Genomic DNA, 25232 nt, shown 5'->3' on the forward strand with positions numbered 1-25232 from the left:
TGTAAGCCATCGATACCTGCAAGCAATCAACCCATTGATGGCAAATAGCAAACTGAAATGGTCTAACTCTATCCATGTGATTGTCTGATTCATATTCATTTATACATGGAGGTAGGATGCTGAGACAGCTAAATAATTAAATCACATAATGTAATTAAACTGGCTCTATTAGAGTGCTCTCTCCCCCCACCCATTCTTCTTGCTGACAGTATGCATGCCAGGCTTCACCCCAGTGCAATTATGCTGAATAGTTAATACTAAGCAACCCGAGTATGTGGTAAGCTTTTTTTGTTGTTGCTGCTCTTTTTTTTCCTTCCAAGTTCCATAATCAAGTGCCAGATTTTCAAGGTACAAATTCAGGTCTTTAAATGATAGACATAGAGCTCTTTACCAAACACATTACAGCAAAAGACCAGTGGCCTTAATCCTCCGAGAACATCCAGGTCTCCAAAATTGGTCACTGGGCTATGACCTTAGATATTGCTTCGTAAAGAAAAAGGAGGTAAATTTTCAGGCCTTGCTTGAAGTGCTGCTGAGTAGACTGGGTTCTTGCTCTAGCAATTTCTTCCTCATGAAACAATTTACAGGATGCAAATCTACCTCTGTTTATCCTTCACCTGTCCATCCATTCCTTAATATTGCTTTAATAATTAATAGTAAAATCCTAATAATCATTTCTATTAAATATTGATTGCCTCTTTTATGTCATATAATATCCTAGTCAATTTATATTTATCTACTTGAATGTACACATTAGCCTCATGGTACTATATTGTTCTCTTTCTACATGGGGTAGAATGGAGCAAGAGGTAGGTTAGATATTTTGAAGGTAATATAACTAATTAATAAGAAACCCTGGATTTGGATCCAGCACTAACTCCAAAGTCCACATTTGCTCCTTTGCATCAGGCTGCCTCTTGATAAAATATATCATGGGGAATGATATTTTGTGCTTCCAATACAAGTTAGTATAAATCTGTTTCTGACAGTATAAATCTGTTCCTGACAGGGTCTAGCATCTTCTCTAAGGAAAATGAGGAAATTAAGCCCCTTCTATTCTATGGGTTCCACCTCTTTATCAGATGACTGTCAATTCAAATCAGGACACAACTGCTATTACTGACCACTACTGCTGTGAGGTGTATTATCAGTCTTTACTAAGTACCACGTCCTAGCAGGCTCAACTAACTAAATCTGTAAATTAGGAAAAAATAACACAGGACTTAAAGAACTTCACGTAAGCATTCATCTCATATCAACACCTTAGGTGATTTCTAGAAGGACTTTGTTCTGGAAAGGAAATCATCTCTTTAAGAAATGGAAGAGAAATCCTGTTCCTTTTTCTTTGCTTTATGAAACCTCCACATAAAATATTGATTTTTTTAGAAGATGAATTTTTTTTCCTGCATAGGCTTCTTTTTTTTTTTTTTTTTTTTTTATCTAGAGCTAAACCATTTGAGTCAATATCTGTTGCCTTTGGAATAGTGAAACAGATTTCTTGATTACTATTACTCTAAATGGCTGAAGAATGAAAGAATTAATTGATTGGAAGAAATAACATAAAAAGTAAGGAGTTATTGATATTATTAAGCACTTGATACTTAAACATTGGAATCTATACATTCAAGTTACATTTTACTTTTAGAGATAATACAGCTACCTACATTCATCTTAAAACACTATAAAACAAAAACGAAATGGTAAAATATGAATATGAAATTTATAAAAAAATAAATTAGCTAATAAATATGTTTTAATATTTAACTTTGCTGGTAGCAGAGATGTATATATTAAGCAATTACTATTTACTTTTACCAATAAATTAACAAATATCCTCAAAATATTCTGTTTAATGATGGAGAGGATGAGAAAAATTGGCAAATGGGTGGCTGTGTCAGTTTTCAAAGTCCATTTGAAAATTACTTTATCCATACATCATATGTACTTAAGACATATTTATTGCAAAGGTAATGGTCACAAAATTTCATCCCAGTTTCATTTATCTGATTTTTTATTTAGAGTTTCATTTCCTTTGCCTCATGGGACCTAGAGTCTGCCGTGGTCGGCAAACTGCGGCTTGCGAGCCACATGCGGCTCTTTGGCCCCTTGAGTGTGGCTCTTCCTAAGCCTTAGGAGTACCCTACTTAGGTTAATAACAATGTACCTACCTATATAGTTTAAGTTTAAAAAATTTGGCTCTCAAAAGAAATTTCAATCGTTGTACTGTTGATATTTGACTCTGTTGACTAATGAGTTTGCCGACCACTGGCTAGAGGAAGGTACACTGACATACATGAATAATTATGTAGTAGGACAAAGTATTATAGAAGGACAAAGAAGGGGAATGTCACCTAGAATTCTTAATGTTACAGTGGGGCTTCACATATGGTGTGTCAACTAAGCTAAACCTGCAGGATGAGAAGATGAGAATGGGCTTTAGGCAACGGAGTGTGTGCAGGTTTCAGGTGAAAGCATTTGATCACAGAAAGATTTGAGAGAGGTCTAAGGTGCTCAGCAATAGTACTGTTTTAGGCAAAGGTTTGAAGCATCAGCGGGGGCATTTAGGCGAGAACATCTAGAGGCCATTTAATGTACAGGTTTGAAGCATCAGCGGGGGCATTTAGGCGAGAACATCTAGAGGCCATTTAATGTACAGATTTGAAGCTCCAGGAAGAGAGCTTCAAATAACTGTGCTGAAGTTATAAATCCAGGTAAAATCAGGGTACAAATGATAAGTGGAGAATCATAATATCAATATGAAGCCAACATTTTGAAATAACTAAATGTTAAATAGTAAAGCAATGGCAAGATAAAAAACTGACAGTTCTACTCTCAATCATTAATCAGTTTAATTAAAAATGAATAATACCATGAAAAATGAAATAATATCTTATGAACATATATGTACCCTACATACAGAAGGCCAAAATATTAAATATAAATCTGAAAAAGAAACATATGAGAATGATATATACCAAATTGTTAATATTACTAGGGGCCTAGTGTACAAATTCATGCACCTTGAAAGGAACTGTGGACTGTGAGGCTACAGTAGGCACAGGGGCAGGTCTTGGCCCATCCTCTGCGCCCCCCCTCCCCACCTGGCCCCTCCCGCCACCGCCCCTGTCTGCCAGCAGCCCTGCTCCCGCCACTGCCGCTCCCATGTGCTGACAGTGCCAGCCCTGCTCGCACCCACTGAAGGTGTGGAGTGATTGGGGCCAGTGCCAGTAGTGGGTGCAACTGGCAGCTGCTGCCCCAATCATTCCTCAGGAGCAGGGGGAGGTGGAGAAACCCTCAGGGGTTATCAGGGCTGGCAGCCACTGCTTGTACCACTGATGGTGCCAAGTAATCAGGACCAGCTCTGGGCACCGGAAGCGGGTGGGAGTAGGACAAGCACTGGTAGTGGGTGTGAGCAGTGACTCTGGCACCAGCAGCGGGTGTGAGCAGAGCTGTCACTGGCAGCAGGTACGAAAGGCAGCTGCTGGCCCTGATCTCCCCTCAGGAGCAGGGGAAGGTGGAGAAGTCCTGAGGGGAGATTGGGTCCCGCAGCCTCCGCTTACACCCGCTGACAGCACAGAGCAATTGGGGCCAGCGCCCCACACCAGCAGTGGGTGGTAGCGGCGGCTCCGTCACTGGCAGCAGGTGCAAGCACCAGGTGGGACTGTGGTGCGCGGGAGCAAAGAATTTTCAGTAACCACCAGAGACTCGCCCCGATGGCAGCTACTGGCACCCCTGGTGGACAGCACATGTCATAGCAACCAGTTGTTCCGCCGTTCAGTCTATTTGCATATTAGCCTTTTATTATATAGGATTAGTCTTTGGAAATTGGGTGACAGTAGATAACAATTTACATATATACATATATATGTGTGAGTATGTGTTTATGAACATAATATATATATATATTTGGTACTTTTTCTATAACTTAGCATTTTATAATAAGCCATCGTTTTCAATAGAAAATACATCATGAAATGTTAAAGACTATTATTTTTCATTTTACTTGATTACTAGAATGTTTTCAAGTTACAAGGCTCTCATGAAAGAGATTTTACAAGATAGTTTTCTGGGTAAAATTTCTCAATATACTATAATACAAAATTCAGTTGTAAATTTAATCTTTTGTGTTTCATTCAAACAAAAGCAGCATAGAATAATGGGGAAAATACTATTCTAGATGTCAATAGTGAGATTTTAACTCAGCCTGCTCCGTAGACCTCTTAGTCAAGCTGTTTAACCTGTGAGGTCCCAGATGGCTTCTAAGATAAGAGGGTTGGCTCAGATTTTCTCTATGATAAACTCCCAGTCTATTTTGCCTGAGTCCAGATCATATACAAAAAAATCCTATCAAACGTGTTCCAGTCAAATCGACCCACATTCAAATTTTGAGATATGAAAATAAATGGTCACAATCTGAGCTCTTAAAATGTGCCCTGACATTTAATAGAGATGTATATATTTCAAGGGGAATTTAGTGTTTATTCCTCTGCTTTTGTTTCCCCCCTTTTGTTTCTTCTTTTTGTCATAAAAAAGATTGAAAGTCCCTGCTGTATTAGTGTGCAGAACATAAACCACAAAGCTCTTCCTGAAAGGTAATTTTCCAAGGATGAAAAATAGGAGAATGGTGTTTGATTGTTTGGTTTTCTGTCATTCAATGTTGTATTAAAACAACCATTTTTCCATAACTATGAATGGCCTCATGCTTGAAAACTGTCACTTACAAATGAAAGGTGATAACGTTGTGAAAGCAAAACCTTTCCCAAACCCCACAAGGTTTTTAGATGAATTTAAAAACTAGTCAGGGGTACACATTCATATACACATGTATCCATTGTTGGGGGAAAATTAAGAAACAATTTATAAACTCCATCTCATCCACTATTTTCGGCAAAATATTACATCTTAAAATAATTATGTTTTCTAAATCGTATAACCTAATTCTTTACATATTTTCCCTAGGGAAATATTTATTTAGTTTTCCCCTGATTTATGAATTTTAGTACACTAGAAGTTAGATACTAGGAAGTAAAATCTAGAAGTTGCCATAGTTTATAGATTATTATATTATTTCATTGGAATAGGGAATTGTGTGTATATTTTTCCCGATCCTAAGTGCTTATTTTAGAACACATTTAAACATATAGAGAAAGCAAAACACTTAATAAAAATTTAAATCATCAATAATCCCAGGATGCATAGAACACTATGGGGCTAAATTTGGCCTCTTCATAGTTTCTTTGGAGAAGCTGTTATGGGAACAGCAGCCTTATGCTGAATTTAATTGTATGCTGCTCCTTTCCATTAAGGGACAAGGCCTGCCATCGGAACTGGCTTAGACCCAATTTTTACAACTCAGTTTTGTGCATGACTCAAGCGGGAGCTAAAATGGTGGTTGCAAATTAAAAACTTAACCCAAACAAAAAACTTCCTCTGTGACCTTGGGAGCTATGCCACCTGTGTCACTGTGGCAGAAAGAATCACTGTGCTATCTATGTATTAGAACCAACTTGGTTCCTCCCTCATTCCAAGTACACACACACAAAATCCCTTTAAACTGGCCTTAGAGTTCATGCTGCAAACCAAGAGAGCTCTGTCTATAATTCGGTGGTTACTTTGTGCCTCCATCTCAGAAAGCCCTTAGTGAAAAGCATGTAGAAGGAGAGATGTTGGAGGTCACTAGGGCCAAAGGTTTAATACAAATCTTAAACTCTTTTACTCTAATGAAGGTAATATTTAGCTCTACCTAAATTCTATTCTATATGCTGTGGCATATGTGGGCACCTGCCATGGCCTGGGTTAGGGTGCCCTCTCCCATTAGTTCTCCTGCTCAGCTCATATCCAAACCCTGCTGGGATATAATCTTCCCTGAGATGCCAGCCTCAATCTTCCCAAGAAAAGTTGGGATTTGGTGTTTGTCTGTCTGTCTGTCTGTCTGTCTGTCTGTCTCTCTCTCTCTCTCTCTCTCTCTCTCTCTCTCTCCCCCTCTCCCTCTCTCTCTCTCTCCCCCCTTCCCGCCTCCTCTCTTCTATGCTGCTGTGCCACTTTGTGTGTACTTCCAGTATACTGTTGGACGTTTTCCTTGTTCTTTAATTATTTGTCTCTAATTTTACTCCGTGAGCTCCCTGAGGAAACTAACTATGTCTGAGTGATCTTTGAATCCAGAGTACCTAAAACCGCCTAACCTTAGTAGGTATGCACACATATGTCAAATGAAAAGAATTGAATATATCAAGGTACATTGTGGTAATTCAGGGAATAGTTAATGTGCTTTTATAAGCTCTACTGAAATCTGCAGCTTCTCCTTTGAGGAACTAAGAATAGATCTTCAGATTTCTTTGTGTTGTAAGTGTTTACCATCTTTCACTCGGCAGAATTTAAGATCTGCTCAATGGAATAATATCTTAGGCTCACCATATATAAGATCTACGCAGGTGAGGTGAACTATGCAAATGCAGTGATATAAAACATTTTCATTTCTATTAGAGGTTGGGAAGAAGGCAGAATAGTTTCTGAGTTTTAAAAAAAGAAAACTTTTTTGGGGGCCTGGGGAAACAGTCTGTGTTTCATAAATTACATTAAATATTTGGTATGTAAAATTCCGGCTGTTGTTCTGCATTAAATGGGTACAATGCATCCCCCATCTAATTAAGTAACCATATGGAGACAAGTCATATTTACATAAACAAAAGCAGAGAACCCAGTTACACTGCATTGTCTTAGATTATGTAACTTGGTTTCCCTAGCAAGGCTTTCTACTCTGACTTGCATATATTGCTGTGGGCCAATATGCTCACAGACACTGAGTAGAATTTAAAGAGCTATTCCTAAGGTGCCTTGCTTCATCTAAATATTGCAGTGAGAGGTGTTCTGGAATACTACTATGAAATTGCCTGACTGCTTACCTATCAGAGTCAGTAGTGTTCAGATCTGGCCAACGGGAAATCGATTGTGTATCATCATCACATTGCTTTATAGGATGACCATGTGCCCGGTGTATGGTGTACCCATTCACTACACATTTATTGAATAAATAAATGCTTCACAGCATGTTTTAAGAGATTTTGACCTAAAAGAATTTTACTAACATACATTTAGATAGTAAATAGTAAGGAAATGTTATAAACCGCAGTTTATCTCATAAGGCCTCTGGTATGAAAATAATAGTAATCATAAAATTGAAATATAAATATTAGAATAATGATTTTGGGAATGGAAATCATAGAGATCATAATTATAATTATTTTCTTTGTTTATTCTTATTTATCCGGGCAGTGATGCTGATGGTGGTGGTAGCGATGACACTTTATATTTATGTAACATTTTACCATATACTATTTTGAACATATATTATCTTACTTTAACATCACAAAGCACTGACTAATAATTTTAATTGCCCATTTTTATGAATGAGAAAATGGAACCTCAGAATTAAGTTACTCACTCAAGGTTGCAGAGTTAACCCAGACTGTAGGTTATTTGATTCTAAAGGTCTTTTGTTTCACCAGATGTATTCTTTGTTTATAATAGGACTTTGGAACAAATAATATTTTGTATTAGTGAGAAGACAAGCATACTTTGGAAATAGAAAAGAAAAAATGAAATATATTACAAAGTACTCTTGGAAAAAAAGTATAAGAATAATTTAGAATTTCTCAAAATCTGGTGAAACAACTTTATCTATACTCTTACCCCATGGAGTACCAGCACAGCTCTCCAGGGTGTTATAAATCCCAGTTTGGAATGACTGTGGCTTCCAGGGTTCCTAATCCCATTACAGATTTAACAGATCAAATGGTCACATATTGGGAGTTTTTTGGTTAAACATAATGGAATGGCAGTACCCAGCACCAGTCCCTTTGTCTTGCTGAGGTTTGCTGTCTACTATTATACTCCTTGTATTTTAATTGGCGTTTTAGCAGTTAAATATTTCCACATAAAAGGAGATGAAACTATTTCCAAATGAAACACAGACAAATCCTTCTCATTATTTTATTCTCAAACAACATTTATTCTTTGACTTTTTGTCTGCTTCTGACTTCAGTGAGGATGCCTAGTCAGTTGAATATAATTAGTTGAGTTCTTGCTGTGCTGTTCTCTCAAAAATATTTATTTTTCAACATCTTCTCTGCATGTGTCTGTAACACACCCATCCTGACCTGGAATTGCAGTCTAGCTGACAGGATAACTGAACAATCTTTAAGATGACTATCCACACACATAGTACGTCATTTTATATCATCTTTTGGTTTTATGAACTGCATGCTATTGCCATAAGCCAGGCACTAAATTACAGTATCAGGCTTCTAAGAGTCCATTCATCTAAACTGAAATGGAATTGTGAGGTTGCTGGAGTCAGAGACTTGTGTTCAAATTCTCAGTCCCCATTTACCAGCTGTATGATCTTAGATAAAACACATCATTGAAGCATTTCCTCCAATGCACAATGGGACATTTCCCGTACCCACATCACAGGCTTGCTGTGAAGCTGAAATGGCTTAATCTATATACAAGGCTTATTACCATAACCTGTAATCGCTCAATAAATGACAGCTTTGATTTTTACTATCTGCTAACAGAGTTTCCGCATTTTTTTTTTTTTTAGCTTACCAATATTCTTTCTTTTACACTGAGAGTATTGGGTTTTAATTAAGTGAAGTTTAGAGCTCTGGCTATGTTTAAGAAGAAAGACCTAGTTGTATCAATAAGTTATGTTTTCTGCATAAACAAGAGAAAAATCTGACTATTAGTAGCTTAAAAAATTGAGATTTAAAACAAAATTGTTCTGCCCTGGTCAGGTGGTTCACTTGGTTGGAACATCATCCCGTACACCAAAAGGTTACAGGTTCAATTCCAAGTCAGGGCACGTAAGGGAGGCAACCAACCAATGTTTCTCACATTGATTTCTGCCTCTCTTCCTGCCCTCCTTCTCTTCCCTCTCCTTCTCCCTCGCTCCCTTCCTCTCTCTCTAAAATCAATAAAAACATATCCTCAGGTGAAGATTTTAAAAATAAAATTATCAGGAGGTGGATTCCTTGTGGCTGGTGTTAGTTCAGCCCCTCAGTGTTGTCAGAGCTGGTGCATCTGTGGCCCTCATAATCTTTCCCAGTTAAGGGCAGGAACAAAAAAGAGAAGGGTCAGGAAAATAAAAGCTTTCTCAGAAACTTCTGTTTATGACTTATTTGCTAGATCAGTGCTGGGTAACCGTTCTTACCTGCAAAATGAAAGTGAATCTGTGACTTTTCCAGTCTCTGCTATAAAAGTGATATGGGAGAAGGCAGTGGGCTGGGCCAAACCAACATTTTTCACACCAGCTTTAAAACTTTTACCTGAATTATAAAGCAGTGGCAACTGTATGAGATTACAAGTAAATGTACCTGGAAGCCAATAACTTTCCATGCAGTCTTCCACAAACCATTTATTAATGTCTCACTCCCCACTCCTCCTGTAAAGAACAGGATCTGTCAGCAACCAAGCCCCATAAAAGTTTCCACTTAAGTTTCTTTCTTTCCTTCCCTTTTGCTAGGTGACTGCCCTGAGAATTTCCCGAACAGTTCCGTTCTAAACCACTAGGTGGGGCTGAGCATGATCGACTACAGCAGTGGTTCTCAACCTTCCTAATGTCGCGACCCTTTAATACAGATCCTCATGTTGTGGTGACCCCCAACCATAAAATTATTTTCATTGCTACTTCATAACTGTCATTTTGCTACTGTTATGAATCGTAATGTAAATATCTGATATGCAGGATGTATTTTCATTGTTACAAATTGAACATAATTAAAGCATAGTGATTAATCACAAAAACAATATGTAATTATATATTGTGAAATATTTATTTCTAATTAAAAATAAATGAAATTTTGTCTTGAAGCATGGCGTAGCATGGGTAACAGTCTTAATATAACAACAGTAAACTACATTGCTACATTTTGCGACAGCAGGTGTAAAAAGCCAACATCAGTACAAAGGTTGAGATTGCTTCTTTCTCACCAGATCAGAAATTCTCGGGGCAGTCTTTGCAAGAGCACAATGAAGATAATCTTCCACAACAAATCTATTTTCTTATTTAGACTTGATAACCAACAAGCTGGAAAACCCTGTTTCACAAAGATATGTTGTTAGAAATGGAAGAAGAAGGCGCAACACAATCTCAGACAGAACAGCATATGACTGCAAACACTTGATCCAGAATTTTGTAACTGAAATTGTAGAGAAATCAGTTCTTGCTGCATCGTTGTTAATAAGTTCAATGAACTCCTCTTGTGCTGTCTCAGGAACATCTTCAACTTTGACTGTGAATGGGCTTCTGGCAAGTGCAAATAGGGTGTCAGGTAGATTTGGAAAGTATGATGAAATTTCGTCTGCAAGCATGTGCAAGTGTTCTTTCACAGAAATTGTTGCTTGTAATCCTTTTGTCTGGTTCAATGTCATGTTCCTCAAAGAAAGCAGATGAGGTAGGCAACATGTAAATTTTATTTTTAGCCATTTTTTTTTTTTTTTTTGCCAAAGCTGAAGTTTCATTTGGAATGATCGGATCTTTTCAGACAAATTGAGGCATGTTGCATTTGGTCCTTGCAGTGATAAATTTAACTCATTCAAGATGGCAAAGAAGTCAACCAAGTAAGCTATTTTCTGCAGTTCACTTTTATTGCCAAAAAGGGCTTCAAACTGCGGTCTTGCTTTCTGATTAAAAAACGTTTTGAGTTCATCACGAAACTCAAAAACATGTTTTAAAATTTTTTCTCTCGACAACCATCTCGCTTCAGTGAAATAGCAGAACATTGTTCGGCGCATCCAATTCATTGCACAGTTGCGAAAACAGTCGACTGTTTAAAGTGCTCGCCTTTACAAAATTGACACAACTTATGACGCTTTTCATTACTTCTTGTAACTCTTGTGGTACCGTCTTCATTGCTAATATTTGCCGATGAATCATACAGTGAGTTCCAATGATTTTTGGTGACTCATTCAGTACCAAACGTTGCAATCTAGATCGCCATCTTAGCATAGCTGGAGCACCATCTGTGCAAACACCACAAACCTTTTCCCAAGAGATCTTATGCTCTTTCAGAAATAAACCAACTGTGTCAAATACATCATGTGCAGTAGTTATCGTTTCAAGAGGTTTGCAAAAACGAAACTCATCTTTAAAGTCGCCATCATTAATATACCTCACGTAAACCAGTAACTGTGAACAGTTTGCAACGTCTGTAGATTCATCAAGCTGGATACTAAATATTGGAAGTGGAGCAGATTTAATTTCCTGGATTACCTGATCAAGAATATCAGCAGACGTGTCATCTATTCTTTTGTGGACAGTGTCGTTAGATAAGGAAGTTGCACTCAATTTCGTAACAAATTAGTCTCCGTTCATAACTCCAACAATGTCTTTGGCCGCTGGCAACAGTAAATCCTCAGCAATGGTGTGAGGTTTCATAGCTCTGGAGATTCTGAGTGCCACCAAATATGAAGCTTCAACGGTTGCTACATTTTGTTTGTGGTACTTGCCACCAGTGTCAAGTCTGGCTTTCTTGAGTCCATCAGCTTTGCTTCTAAAATAGTTGGTATCCTTGCTGGCAAAGTTCGGATGCTTGCTATCTAAATGGCGTTTTAGTTTGATCGGCTTCATAGATTCGACTGATAGAAATTCCTGCTGTAATTATTGAAGTAAAACCATACTGTAAAAAATCCTCACTATATTTTCTTTTCTTAACGTTCTTCTCTACACGTTCCATTGTCATGGGATGGTTTGCTAATGAAAACAATATGTAACAATAGCTTTAATACAAAAGATGATACATGGCATAGTTCAGTCAATAGAGTTCATTAAAATTTCCTATGATTTACCATTCTCTGTGTTGTTGTTTTTACATACCTGTTACTGTCACAAGGGGGCAGTATTCACATCAACCGCAGCTGAATATAAAAAGACCGATCAGCATCGAGATTAAGTTCCCATGGTACAGATATTTTTTTTTTTTTTGCAGTAGTTGATTATTTTACAGTACATGATTTTACATTTACCCAGTAATTATAATTCATGAAGTGTCGTTTTACCTCCAATACTGCTGCTTTCAACACAGTAGGTGCTATTAACAGAGTAGCTGCTTTCAACACAGCAGCTACTTTCTGCACAGTAGCTGCTCTCCACACATGTGTGACTGGTCCGCATAAGGACATTATGGCGCCAACCCTGTCACATGCACCTGTATTTGTATGGGGTGTATGTGATGGGGTTGGCGCGATGATGTCATCACGCCGGGTACTTGTACGTGGGCGTATCTGCATGTGGGCGGACCCGCCTGGAGATGGATAGAGGAGCGATGTCTCGGTTCCTAAGACCATCGAAAATATGTGTTTTCCGATGGTCTTAGACGACCCCTGTGAAAGGGTCGTTCGACCCCCAAAGGCGTCGCGACCCACAGGTTGAGAACCACTGGACTAGAGGGAGGAAGGTGACTCAGCCCCCTGGGTAAGGAAGGACAGCCTGCTGGAAGATTCCAGACTTCTTGCTGCAAAGGAGCCACCTGAAAGGCAGGGCATTACAGCATCTGGAGCCTGAGCCCAGAAACTTGGGGGAGAAGTGGGGGGATAGGGAACAGTGTCAGGTAAACATCACTCCCAACACTTCACTATGCAAAGCAAAAAATATATATATATCTATACATATATATATATACATATATATATGTATATATATATTCTTTCTACTTTCATTTATGTCATTTCTTTGTTGGAAGGATGCAAATAAATGGTAAGACGTATACAAATATATACCTGTGATCTCTTACCTTCCCAATGCCACCTTAATACGTTTATTTTCTTTTTTTGTTTCTTGTTTGCATGGGTCCTGGCCCTTTTCCTACTTATATGTGATTTTGACATAGCTTCAAAAATAAAGATTTAATGTTGCATTCTGCCTTTAAATTGTTTCCTCCTTTGAATATTAAGATTGATTGATTCTTAATGGAAGTCCTTGAGCTAGCCTGCTGACTTTTCCATTCCATTCTCCTGCTCTGTTTCAGATGAAGGCTGACTTGTTACTTTATCTACAGGGCATTTATTAAACTAGCAGGAGGGCAACCTAATTGCTTTCAGATCTCTCTGTGTTTTTGTGAATTGGATGGTTAAAACTTGATTTATCTGATGATCTAGTGTCTTTATTTGTCATGTTATTTCTGCTGGGTAAATGCGGTCTCACTATTTGCTTAGAGATTGTTCTGTATGATCCCCGCCCCCCATTTCAGTAGTTGTGTTAGACATCCATGCATTGTTACCAGTTCAGCAAAAATGCATCATTCAAAATGTGTTCCTGTGGCTGTCCTCTGAGGCTACCATAGGGTTCAGTACATATTCTTTATCAGTGGCCATTTTCTGCACCAATGAATTACTTTGGACAGAGATGGAGTCCCTGATGAGTGTGAGCTGTCCGATGCCCATATAAAATCTTTTAATACCTTTGTCATTTTCTCTAATGCATTGATTTATAAAAGCCTGAGGGGACGTAGTATTTATTGAGGATGGAAATTGGCATGAACAGTCAGCAACAAAATGAATTAATATATGATATGTTTTATGAAGTCCATTGTAAATATAATTTAAAACATTTTTTAAAAACCCTCTCCGATTCTATCCTGAAACCCATCTTATTCCATGTATTATATACATATTTTATTTTTTGAGTCACTTTATTGTACTTTTATGACACACTATTTGCTCTCTTACTATTTAGAGTGTTTGCTTTATGGTGATTTTTTTGGTACTTCCAATTACTTACACATGAGTAAACTTTTCTATTACAAATGTATTTTAAAGCTTATAGCATCTTAAATTATTATTTCCCCCCTTAAGTTGATGTATTTTATGGAAAAAATCGTTTGGAGAATCATACTATTTTTATGTTTTAATTTATTGTAGTGGCACAAATAGTGCTTGTGTGTGCCTATTGCCAAGGAACCTTTTTTATAACTGTTCCTTTTTTTTTTTCTTTCTTGCACAAAAATATACCTATAGGCAGCCATGCCTCTTGTGTCTTAGCCCCCCTTCTTTTGACATTTGAGAATGCCCCCCTAAAAAGTTCTTAAGACAGTACTCCTAATATTGTGAATTATGTTTGCCTTTGACAATGCTTACTGATTTACATTGTTTTTGTGTGTGTTTGTTTGTTTATGGCAGAGAGTATGTTTTATCACATTGATGATGGTGGATGATTTACACTGTTGACATCAGAGTGAATGAGAGGTTTTGTTTGTTCATAATCACTCGAAAGCATACAGAAAGCCAGAGTAGGTCACAGGGTGGACCCTGTCTCCTAGGTTCTCTTCTGATGCACTGGATGCTTCTTCCAGTGGTTTTGCTAGGTTATATTTCCCAGCTTCACCCTAAGACTGGTTTGCTTTGAGTGGGAATGACTCTTTCCAGGGCCTTGTTGATGTTGGAATTGGAATCCTGCTCTTGCGTTCTTTGTTCTTTCTCATTGGAAGGCACAGATCTCATCCCCTTGCTCATCTCATGTTGCTCAGTAGTCACAACTTTCTTCCCTTGACTTTCAGGAAGTTTTCCTGGACTTAGGTCCTTGCTAAATGTAATGAATAGGCAATGAAGCACCATCTGGGCTCCTGCTTTCCCCCCCTTTATATTGCTTTTCTCTGCTCATCAGTTCCCTCAATTTAGGGGAAAATCATATCTATGTCTTCCTTTTGAACAGATGTAATTATAAGTCCTCAGCTAAAAGTGCATAGCTATTTTAGTGATTTGTTTTAGTTCTTAGCCTTGAAAGTGCGATTCATAGTAAATAGGAAAGGAGTTCTGGGGATAGACAATGATGGCCAATGACAGGAAGAACAGTGTGCATTCATTTTAGCAAGTGTAGTTAAGTTGGTGAGTATTTGGAAGAAACCCTATCCAAGGTAGGATAACAGACAACCTCCAAAGTTTCACAGGCAAGGAAAGTGGACAATTTGGAATTTTCTAGATGTGTCTTATGACTGAGCATCCTCCATCAACATAACCATTATTCACACTGATTGTGGGAGAGCAAAATCTATTTTTATCATTATTTTATTGTTCACTTTGAGGTAACCACTCAACAGACTGAATCTTTTTTTTTAGTTAATTTCTTCTTCCTTCCTTCCTTCCTTCCTTCCTTCCTTCCTTCCTTCCTTCCTTCCTTTCTTTTCCATCACTAATTATCCCCTCTATGCCCGCTTTCACCTCCCCCCCACTCCCACCATCACCACACTGTTGTCCATGTCCATGAGTTCTTTCTTTTTTGCTCAATCCCTCGATCCCTCAATCCCTTCCCTCCCCTAACCAGAGCTGTCTGCCCGCTCTCTATCTATGAGTCTGTCTCTATTTTGGTTGGTAGTTCAGTTTGTTCATTGAATTCCACATATGAATGAAATCATATGGCACTTGTCTTTCTCCAACTGAGTATAATGTTCTCCAGGTCGTAAAGGGTAAAAGCTGTGGTACATTTACATAATGGAATAATACTCTGCTGTAAAAAAAGCAAGCAGACTGAATCTTAAGAGCCAGCCTCTTACTGCACTGAAGTATATCTCAGTTCTCTCAGCAAAGACATGCGGATTTAAAGCTATAGTAAGAGGGGGACTCCTATTCATTATTCTCACTTGTCCAGCAACACTAGAAGATAATTTATGTACACAGGGCTTATAAGCATGCTGCATTAATATGATGCAAAGTTTTCAGCAAAGACTCTTAGAACTGGTGTGGGCTGTGCTTTGTGTCCTGACTGATGTATGTTCTGCCTATGTAGACTCTGTTCTAATGTCCTCTTCAATTTCGCAGGAACTGACAACGGGGAAGTCCTCCCTGATTCCATCCCATCAGCTCCAGGGACACTGCCTCATTTCATAGAGGAGCCAGACGATGCTTATATCATCAAGAGCAATCCCATTGCACTGAGATGCAAAGCAAGGCCAGCCATGCAAATATTCTTCAAATGCAATGGCGAGTGGGTCCATCAAAATGAGCATGTCTCTGAGGAGAGTCTGGATGAGAGTTCAGGTAAGAATGTGCAGCAATCAGAAGAATCCATGATAGCTCTTCAGATCCTCACATTGTTATATGGCTGGGAAAACTGTGTAAGTCACTCACCGTTGTCTTTCTTGAATAAGGTGCAATCCTATCTGTAAATGACTCCACAGCTCCCTGCTCGTCTAGTCCAGTATGGTACAGGGGCATTGCTTTTTCCTGTTCTGTTTAACTTTGACACCTAATTTTGCATGGAAGTTAATATTCTCACTGGAAATGAAGTTAGGCAGTCCCTGTTTTCATTTTTGAATTTTAAATATTTTCAAGACACATCTTCCACCAAACAAATGCCTTTTTAAGCAGTATAATTCCAGTTTCTTTAATCTTTCCTCCTAGATATTATTCTTGCATACTTCCTTCTCCACAGTCGATGGTTTCTGAGTGTTCTTTACGTTCTTTTGATTACTGTGTAATGACAAAGCCCAAAGTAGATTGCCAAACTTGAATGGGCTCTCCAGTGTAAAAGAATTTTAGGACCCTTTTTTCTTTATTAGTTTGGTTACTTTGGCTGATGAGTGATGATGATGAGAATAATGATCATACTCCTAATATTTATCAAGCACTTAAAATGTACTAGGACATATCTAAGCATTTGATAGACATCTTACTGTCTTTGCCATTGTCCTCAGTAGGAAACTGAGGCTCAAAGAGATTAAGTAAACTATGGAATTGTCCTGGATCTCAGAGCAAGATCATTTGACCCAATCTTAGAAAAATTACAGCTTTTTATATTTTAATGTATAACAGAAACAGTATATGCTTTTGAAGTTTGGCTCCTCAGACTACCTGAAAATTTAATCTAATTCTAAATACAATCTGGTATTACCCTAAATTATTGATTTTTTTTTTTTAGTTCCAATTCAATAGATTTTAAATAAGTCAGAAAGCCAAAGTATAATTAGGAAGTTTTAATTCGGTTTAATTTATCAAGTATATACCAATGCTATTCAATACAATAGGCTAGGCTTTTCAAAGTATTCGAAGAAGGGTAAGATTCAAATACTCATCTCTAGAGCTTTATACCTCCTGATAAGCGTAAGATCAATATACTCATAAGTGCAGTACAAATTAAATGTCTAAGAGAGCTAGATAGCGTTATGGAGGAAAAGAAAAAAGAAAATCACATCTGACTAGGACTATCCGGAATGGAAGCAATAGCATTTGAAAGGGACATTGATGTATATGAAATTCATGTAGGTAGAATTGTTACTATGCTAAGTGGGCAGAGAGGAGTCTCAGTGGTCTTAAGTTCAACATCAGCAAACAAAGGAAAGCTTGGTATATTTTCAACAAGAAGTTTGGTTTTGTTAAAATATAAAATTGATGTTAGAGAATAGCAGCTGATTGCTGGAAGAGTTTGTTCAATTAATGGCATGAAAGGCCTCAAATATCAGGGTGAAGAGTTCTTTACTTACTTTTGGGGATATTTTGCTGGTGATGGGGATTGATTATATTGACAGTGGCTGGAGCTCTGCTTCAAAGGATGAGTCTGGCACAAGTGTTTGTGTAAGGAGAAAAAAAAACAGGGAAGTTAGGAGACTTGGATAATTTGGTTGGGAGAAAGTAGAGTCTGTTTCTAGAGCAGTAGCCACAGAAATAAGGACTAGATAATCTGGTGTGAGAAGTGCTTTAACGTATCAGCCTTTAGAGCTGATTAATGAGTGATTGATGGAGATGGAGAAATAAAAATTAATCTCTAAAGGAGCAGCAGGGTAATGCAATTAATGTAATTAATTACAACAGCAAAGAGAAAAGTGTGGGAATCATTGTTTGGGCAAGCTGGATTTGAAATACTTATGGGACATAATGAGGAGCTGTAGATCTGGAACTTGGTATAGTTCAGAGATTAAAAGTAAACTTGGTAATTATCAGTAAAGAATGAAGCCATGGAGATGGAGAAGTTGTTAAGAGAGAACAGGTAATACGAAAAGGAAGTGGATCCTGGGAGAATATTGTCAGCAGCCGACAAGGAAGTAATCAGGGTGTGTGCTGTGTTCCAAAGCAAAAGGAGGAAATTATTTCAAAAATATCTTCATGTAATACTCTGTCTCTGTTTAGGAATCAGTAACAGGGAAGGCAAAAAGCTACGTGTGTGTGTGTGTGTGTGTGTGTGTGTGTGTGTGTGTGTCTGTGTATGTATGCAGTGTTAAATATTATACAGTTCTGAACTAATTTGGGATTGCAGTATAAATACCTAAAACCTTATCACAATTCCCTGTTCATTCCAATGTGGAACTAGTATGAGGAAGAAAAAAGAAAATGTGTCTGTTTTGCAGATGTTGTTCTGCTAACCAAAAGCATGTTTAGAATTCTGGAATCTAAATGTGAGAACTGGAAGGTATCTTTGTGATAACCTAACAACCCTATTTTATGCATTAAAAGTCTTAAGTTCCAGGAAATACAACTAGTTCATGACATAACTCTTTCTAGAACCTGTGTCTCCTGGTTTGCACTTCAGATATACTAGTACTTCCTTGACACTATAAGCCACCTTTACATCCAGATTCCTATGTTCTCCTCAGTCAGAATATTGCCAAATCCCTTTCCTGACAAAAGGATGGGTTTTATCACAGGCCTCATCATTTGCCATCATAATTTTTTCAGTGTTTTCATTTCCTGAGTGTATCATCCTATAGGGATTCCCTTAGAATTAATTTATTCCTGACCATTTCCACCATCTCTTTAAGAGCCAGTCTCTTATTCTGTGTCATGTTGCTGGCACTGTTAGATTAAAGTTTATTACAACCGAATATACACAGATTTCCAGGATTCCAGGTACAGTTGAGTATTTTTTGTCTGTTGGTCTTTCAAAAAAAAAAAACACAAACAAACATGCAAAAAACACAATGGATTTGACATAATCGAGGCAAAATAAGACAGCACATGGAATCTTGATGTCCGGAAAGATTCTGCTTTTGTGTGTCCAAGGTTGGGATCATGATAGATTTGGTGTTGGGACAGATACTTGGGCATGAAAATTTCTAAGGAAGACCCTGAAATTTGGGAGAGGGCAACAAAGGGAACAGCAGTTACCACAGGAGCAAAAGCCTTTAAAACAATGGTAGCATATGAACGGTGTATGTACCATGTACTCAATTAGTCCAACTGGAAAGGATAAGTACCAGTGGCTCAGTGGGGCTGTCTGTTCTATCCTCAGATGTGTCTGTCCTAGATTTTTAACTCAAAATAGCAGAGTCCCATTGGGTAAACTGCTCCAAATGAAAGAGAGGCAGAACATTGAAAAATGATCAGCTATTTTTTATACCACTGCTAGAAAATCCCATATCCGTTCTCCTTTAAAGACTTCTGGATGAGTGCTGTGAGCCACTTTGACACTGTACCCTCTTGCAATTTCACAACATCCTGTTTTGTTATTGCTTCCCCCTTTTGATTCCCCCAGTATTGCTAGGCAACTCTGTGTCTTATAAGTAGCAGTGTTGATTATATCTTCTGTCTCCGTGTAAAAGCCTTCCCTCTCCATTTTCTATATTTTAAAAAAAACGACCAATAAGAAGCCGCAAATTTCAAAGGAACTGGAAAGAACAAAAAGTCATAAATGACAAAATCTGAAGAGATTATATACCATGTTTTAATTGCTGTTGAGAAAGAATTTAAATTTTAACAGCTACCTTTTGGGGAAGAATTTAATAAGCACAACCTTTTCTTCCAAGTCATTTTGATTGAATCAATAGGAAAGAAAGGTCTCTCGCTAAACAGTTTTCGTCTGTGCAGTTAATGAAAACTGCTGTCTGCTGCGCACTGCAATTATGTTTCCTAAGCTCTGTATTAATAGTAGAATAGTGGAAAGTGGAGCGAGATGAGTGGAGATATTATACCCAGAACCAATACGTAAGTGCAATTAAAGTTGGAAACAAAATGGCCTCAGGTATTGAAAAATAGATGCATTACTTCCCTTGGGTTCTTCAGTGCTGAGCTTGAGCTCAGGGCTTCACTGCCCTTACAAACTGAATGACTTTTGATTGGGTCTGTAAAAGAATTCCTGCCAGTCCAGCAGCAGTGAGTGAGCCGAGAGAGCAAGGACTGGGACCCCATTTGGCCAGAGGTAGAAACATATCCGTATTCTTTTAAGAAGTTGGAAATAACTACTTATATATCTTTGGCCAATGCGTTCTCCATTTCTAAAATCCCAGATCATTTTCATATTCTTTTTACTTACAGGCTCCTTTCTTTGCAGAACTAATGGGAAAGGCATAGGACCTGGGAGTGTTTGGAGTAAGACACAGAATCTTTTGTGTTTCCAAATTGGAGGCAGTACGCCCTTTCAGTTGCTGAACGCTGCAAACTGCCTTTGGTCTTTCTGGTCATTTGGCCCGTCATCTAACAGTTCAAATAAGAAGAAAAAGGATTGCGTGTTTTCATGCAATTTAGCTTGGAAAAACCCAGGGCTCGAGTTCTTTCCTGCAAAAAGTTCAATTTATTTGACAGGAGTTAGTGTGTTTGCACAGCCATGGCTATACTTCTTAGTAATGTACACATTCCGTTCTCTGCCCAAGCAGGGGATCCTTTCATTTGTTCTGCCTCATTTCATCTGGAAATATGGGAACTCTTCTCCCTCGTGGGTTCCCTCTGCTAACATCTGGAGTTGAGAGGTAATCCCAACCCAGGAATCATGCCTCTGCGAAAAGGGTGGCATGATCAGTAACACAGAACTGACAAGCTTTAATCTAACAAATCAGCAGACACACACATACACATAAAAAATCACCACCACCACCAGCAAAACCCATCATTGGTGATCAAGATAAGGTAGCTTGTGGGAAGCTTGAGTTATCAATAAGAGAAACCACTTCTTTATGTGCAATAAAGACGGGCGTTTCCCTAATGGTGCACCAAAGCTCCTGTCTTATTCTACCTTGGAGATACTGAACTCTAATGAATGAAATAATGCGTACTCCAGTGTGTTACGGGCAAAGTCTCAACTCCAGGAAACTAATATTTTTCTTCTTAAAGTATATAATTTCAGGGATTTCATTGTGTGTGATTTCTTTTCTAAACAACGGGAGGCACTCTCTGGGGATACGAGGTTAATGGAGTGTGTTGAGAAAAGGGAGAAGGATAGAACTAAAAATGTATTAAATCTTTCAAGTTTATATCTAAGAACTTGGCTATCCTGATGATGGGAATGTAAATGTAGTACCTTCCCAAAAACCATTAATTTGAAGTTGCCTTCAATGATTCACAAATCACCAAGGTACATTCGGGAAGCATATATTTCAGATCACATAACACAGAAATAGTCAGTTTCTCAGATGTTGCATTGACAGCTTGTGGGTTTTAAAACTCACTTTCATAGAAATGTTCTCCCACCCCACCCCAGATGCACTTTGCCCATCACTCTACTTCTCAGGGAGAGCTGACAGAATTGCAAAGGTTTTCAGGAAAACATTATGAATTCCTCCCGTAAACCTGTGACACAGTATGAAGGACTACTTGTCTCTTGTGTCTAATTCAACCTTTTCTTAAAAAATCTGGAGATCATTTACTCTCACTCCATCCCTAGCAGAGATATGAAAGCAGCCAGCCATTTTTATGTAATATAATAACAATTCCTGATACTGAGCAGAGCTTTATTCTAAACCCTGAATTTTGGACCAGTGTCTTTGGACTTTTTCACTCTTTTCTGTCCGTGCAACATTCAGAAGTGTTTTTCCTTTACTTGAAGTGGGATTTATAAGGTTCTTAAAAAAATGAGGCTAGTCCAGTGGTTAAGATCATGGGTGATGCCCGGCTAGCGTGGCTTAGTGGTTGAGCATTGACCTATGAACCAGGAGGTCACGATTCAATTCTTGATCAGGTCTCATGCCCGGGTTGCAGGCTTGATCCTCAGTGTGGGGCATTCAGGAGGTGGCCAATCCATTCTCTCTCATCATTGATGTTTCTATCTCTCTCTCCCTCTCTCCCTTCCTCTTTGAAATAAATAAAAATTATTTAAAAAATAAAACAGCATGGGTGTTAGTGTTAGATGGTACCATATTTGAAATCTGGCTCTCTGTCTATAAAATCTTTCAGGTAGACATGTTACTTAGCTTCCTTTCACCTCATTTTCCCCATGTTTAAATGGCAGTAATCATTATACCTGCAACATAGAACTATTGTGTGGGTCACAGAAACTAATATACATTGCAGTGCAATTCAGATGTGTAGCAAGTACTCAGTCAAGGTTAGCCTTCAAAATGATAAATATAAAATTGCCATTTTTAAAAAACGGGGCAAGTGTCTGGTGATTATACTTCAAAAATACAAAATTACGGACTTTTACAATTCCAGAAAGATAAATTGGCTAATATTATTAACAGGTAAACAATTGTCTTTTCCAGAATAACATTTTACTTTGCCTGTGAGTTACTCTTTCCATTTACATTAGATCTTTACATTGTTCTCAGAGCCAGTGGTAGCACTGTGGGAGATATAAGTTGCATGATAAATGTCCTGACCTCCGGACATGATCTCCCAACAGGGGTTGATTTTAGTGACTTCAGGAATGGAAGGTCATTGATTGGGACAGCAGGGTTGGAAATCACACCTGTATTTCTCACCAGGTCAGGAGTGTGGCGTCTTAGTGAGTCATTCACAGGGTGCTGTCCTCGAAATAACCCTCGCATGCCCACTTCTGCCTCTTAAGTTTCCCTTCTCTGTGTTATCAAGCAACACAATCGAGTTAATTTGCTTTCCTCTGCCAGAGACCCTGGTGCTGATTAATTCTAATCTCTAGTGTGGAAGACACTGGAGAGCTTGGGTAGATTCTCAGTTTCTGTACTTAAGACTGAACTTGTGGTGCTTCTGAGGAATATGTGGAGTGGTTATTATCCAGGAAACTAAAGAGTGTTCGTTAGGCATAGTGCACATTCAAAGGAGGACTATTTTTTTAAATCAAAATACATTTTAATCTTGTTGGAATGAAGTGGCAAAACACATTTAGCCCTAATTAAGCATCTGCCAGTAAAATGAAGTATGGTTTTACCTTCTAATTATCGACCTTTAATTTCCTATTTCAGTAGCATGCTGGCCTGGAGACATATAAGCCCCTCCTCCAAGAAATGGAGGCATGATTCCCTAAAAATGCTCTCCTGTATCTCATAATTTTGAAACTTCAACTATGTTTCAGATTCATGTTTCCTTACCAGAGCCTTGCCCTTGATGCTAAGCTAAATATTGGGTGAGGACAGAGCCTTCGATTCCTTGGTAGACTGGTAACCATTCCCAAAGGTTTTGCCAGTGCTGAGGAAGAATTAGAAGCTGCTCTTGTGTGATCTTGTCTCGGTCTGCTCTTCTCTTGTCACAGTAGTCATCACACTGCATTGTTGGGCAAAGTGAATGTCTCTCACTCTAGCCTGTAACCTCCTTGAGGATGGAGACCTTGATCGCCTACCTTATCATAGTATCCTCAGTACCTAAAACAGTGGCAGGCACATACATTTTTTAAATAATGTATGTTGTACATACGACGTCTTTGATCTGTTTCCTCTGGTATGGCATCTTTGGCAAAATAATAATAGAAAGTGGAAATAAAAATAGCATGGTGCTAAGATGGATAAGATAATGCATGTGATAGTGTTAACTGAAGTAAAACAATCATTATACAAAAGTATAATAATCAATAATGATCATAACCATATGTTATTCAACATAGGAGGAAGCTTCTCATTGTTCAAGCATATTTTTAGGTTCTAACCTGGACTAGTAAGAGACAAGTGAAAACGTTTACTTATTTTTTAAATATATAAGTAGTGGACTCACCTCTTCCAGCTGAATGGCCTGTTTTCTCCTATCTTGGGAGGCAGTGGGCACGGAGGGCCTATCTCAGAGCCGAAGCCAAGCATCAGAGGGACTGAGCTTCCTAGGGAGATGATGGTCCATTATAAAAGGCTCTTCATACAAGACGGTGGCTTTTCACGGGGAGTTCGATTCTTTTCTTTTTTCCAGAGAATTGAGCAAGGCCCTATATACTACTTGGGGAGTTGTTTTAGAATAGTGTTTCTGAGCTTTGTCTGTGGAAGCTACCGAATCATTTTCTTGATTAAGTCTCAATTATGAAACATGACAATGTGGAACCAGGCACAGCGTGGGTGAACCACTGGGCTAAAATGGCCCAGGGAAACGGGAACTGAGACTTGGATGAGAAAACAATGCTGGTCCCTTTTTGCTTCCATGCAGCTTGAGAAATGAAAAACATCTTAGAGGCTGGAGAGGAATTCTCACTTCCCTTCTTGATTTTACTTAGTCGGTTTATTGTGCCAAGCATCCTACTACAGAGAACATCCAAACTGTTCAAGAACATAAAGCTGTGAGGAATGGTAAGCATTGGAGGACTGGGTTAAAGTCCTCCCCAAGTGCCCATCACCAGGTGTATCTGAACAATGGTTGGCAGCTATAGCCACGGCAGAATGCCGCTGATGGGTTTTGTGGAGGCGTGATAATGAACAGTAGATGAGAGGCATGGAGACAGCTGTTAGTAGGCACAGGGCTGCAATTGGCATGGTGCTAAATGTTAAATACTATTCCAGAATTCTTTCTTTTCTACAGAACAACTTGGCACTGAGACTAGAGCCCTTTTATTAAGAATTGACCAGAAATAAATGATTTTCATTCTTTTTTCTCTTTCTGTGTTTCTTTCCTCCTGTCTTCTATATTTCTCTTCTTTGAACAATGGAGCATATACCTTCAATTAATTTGAAAATTCTCTAACGGTTAGTCTCCCAACAGGATTAGACCTGCTAAGAGTCACTAGTGTTTTCTATCTGATAAGTAAGGAGATTACAGCAATAAATGCTGTCAGCATTTTTCTCATTTAAACAAATAAAGCTGACAAATGATGAAGCTCTGTGCTGCTTTGTTATGTTTAGTACATGCAGAGCAATTATTCAACTGCTGCCAACATTAGTCTATCTACAACTAAACCATCCACCAGCATTGTGAGCTTATTAGCATATCAGTCTCAGAGTCATATTTTTAAATTCTGTAAGACTCTACTCCATAACAAAGGCCGATGGTTTTAATTTGCACAATAATTTAAAGGGTTGGACTTTTCTGTGCTTATTAGAGTTGCACAGCTTATCAGGTAGAATGCTACTCTTAGTTGTGGGATGCTATCTTCGGTTGGCCTGGGATTTTTGCTCCCCTGTAGCATTTCCTATGAGCAGGTTAGCTGCCAGCTC

General features: G+C 38.4%; 1 protein-coding gene across 1 annotated transcript in view; it reads left to right on the forward strand.

The window, feature by feature from the left end:
• Positions 1-25232, forward strand: part of UNC5D (unc-5 netrin receptor D) — a gene marked incomplete at its 5' end in the record, with an annotated part of 512639 nt that overhangs the window by 272049 nt on the left and 215358 nt on the right. Inside the window, one exon of the mRNA XM_081083068.1 lies at positions 15811-16029. Coding sequence (XP_080939194.1) covers positions 15811-16029 — 219 coding nt within the window. The remainder of the gene's footprint in view (positions 1-15810; positions 16030-25232) is intronic.

This window comes from Myotis nattereri, assembly GCF_964212035.1.
Source record: "Myotis nattereri genome assembly, chromosome: 2".
Classification (NCBI taxonomy): Eukaryota; Metazoa; Chordata; class Mammalia; order Chiroptera; family Vespertilionidae; genus Myotis; species Myotis nattereri.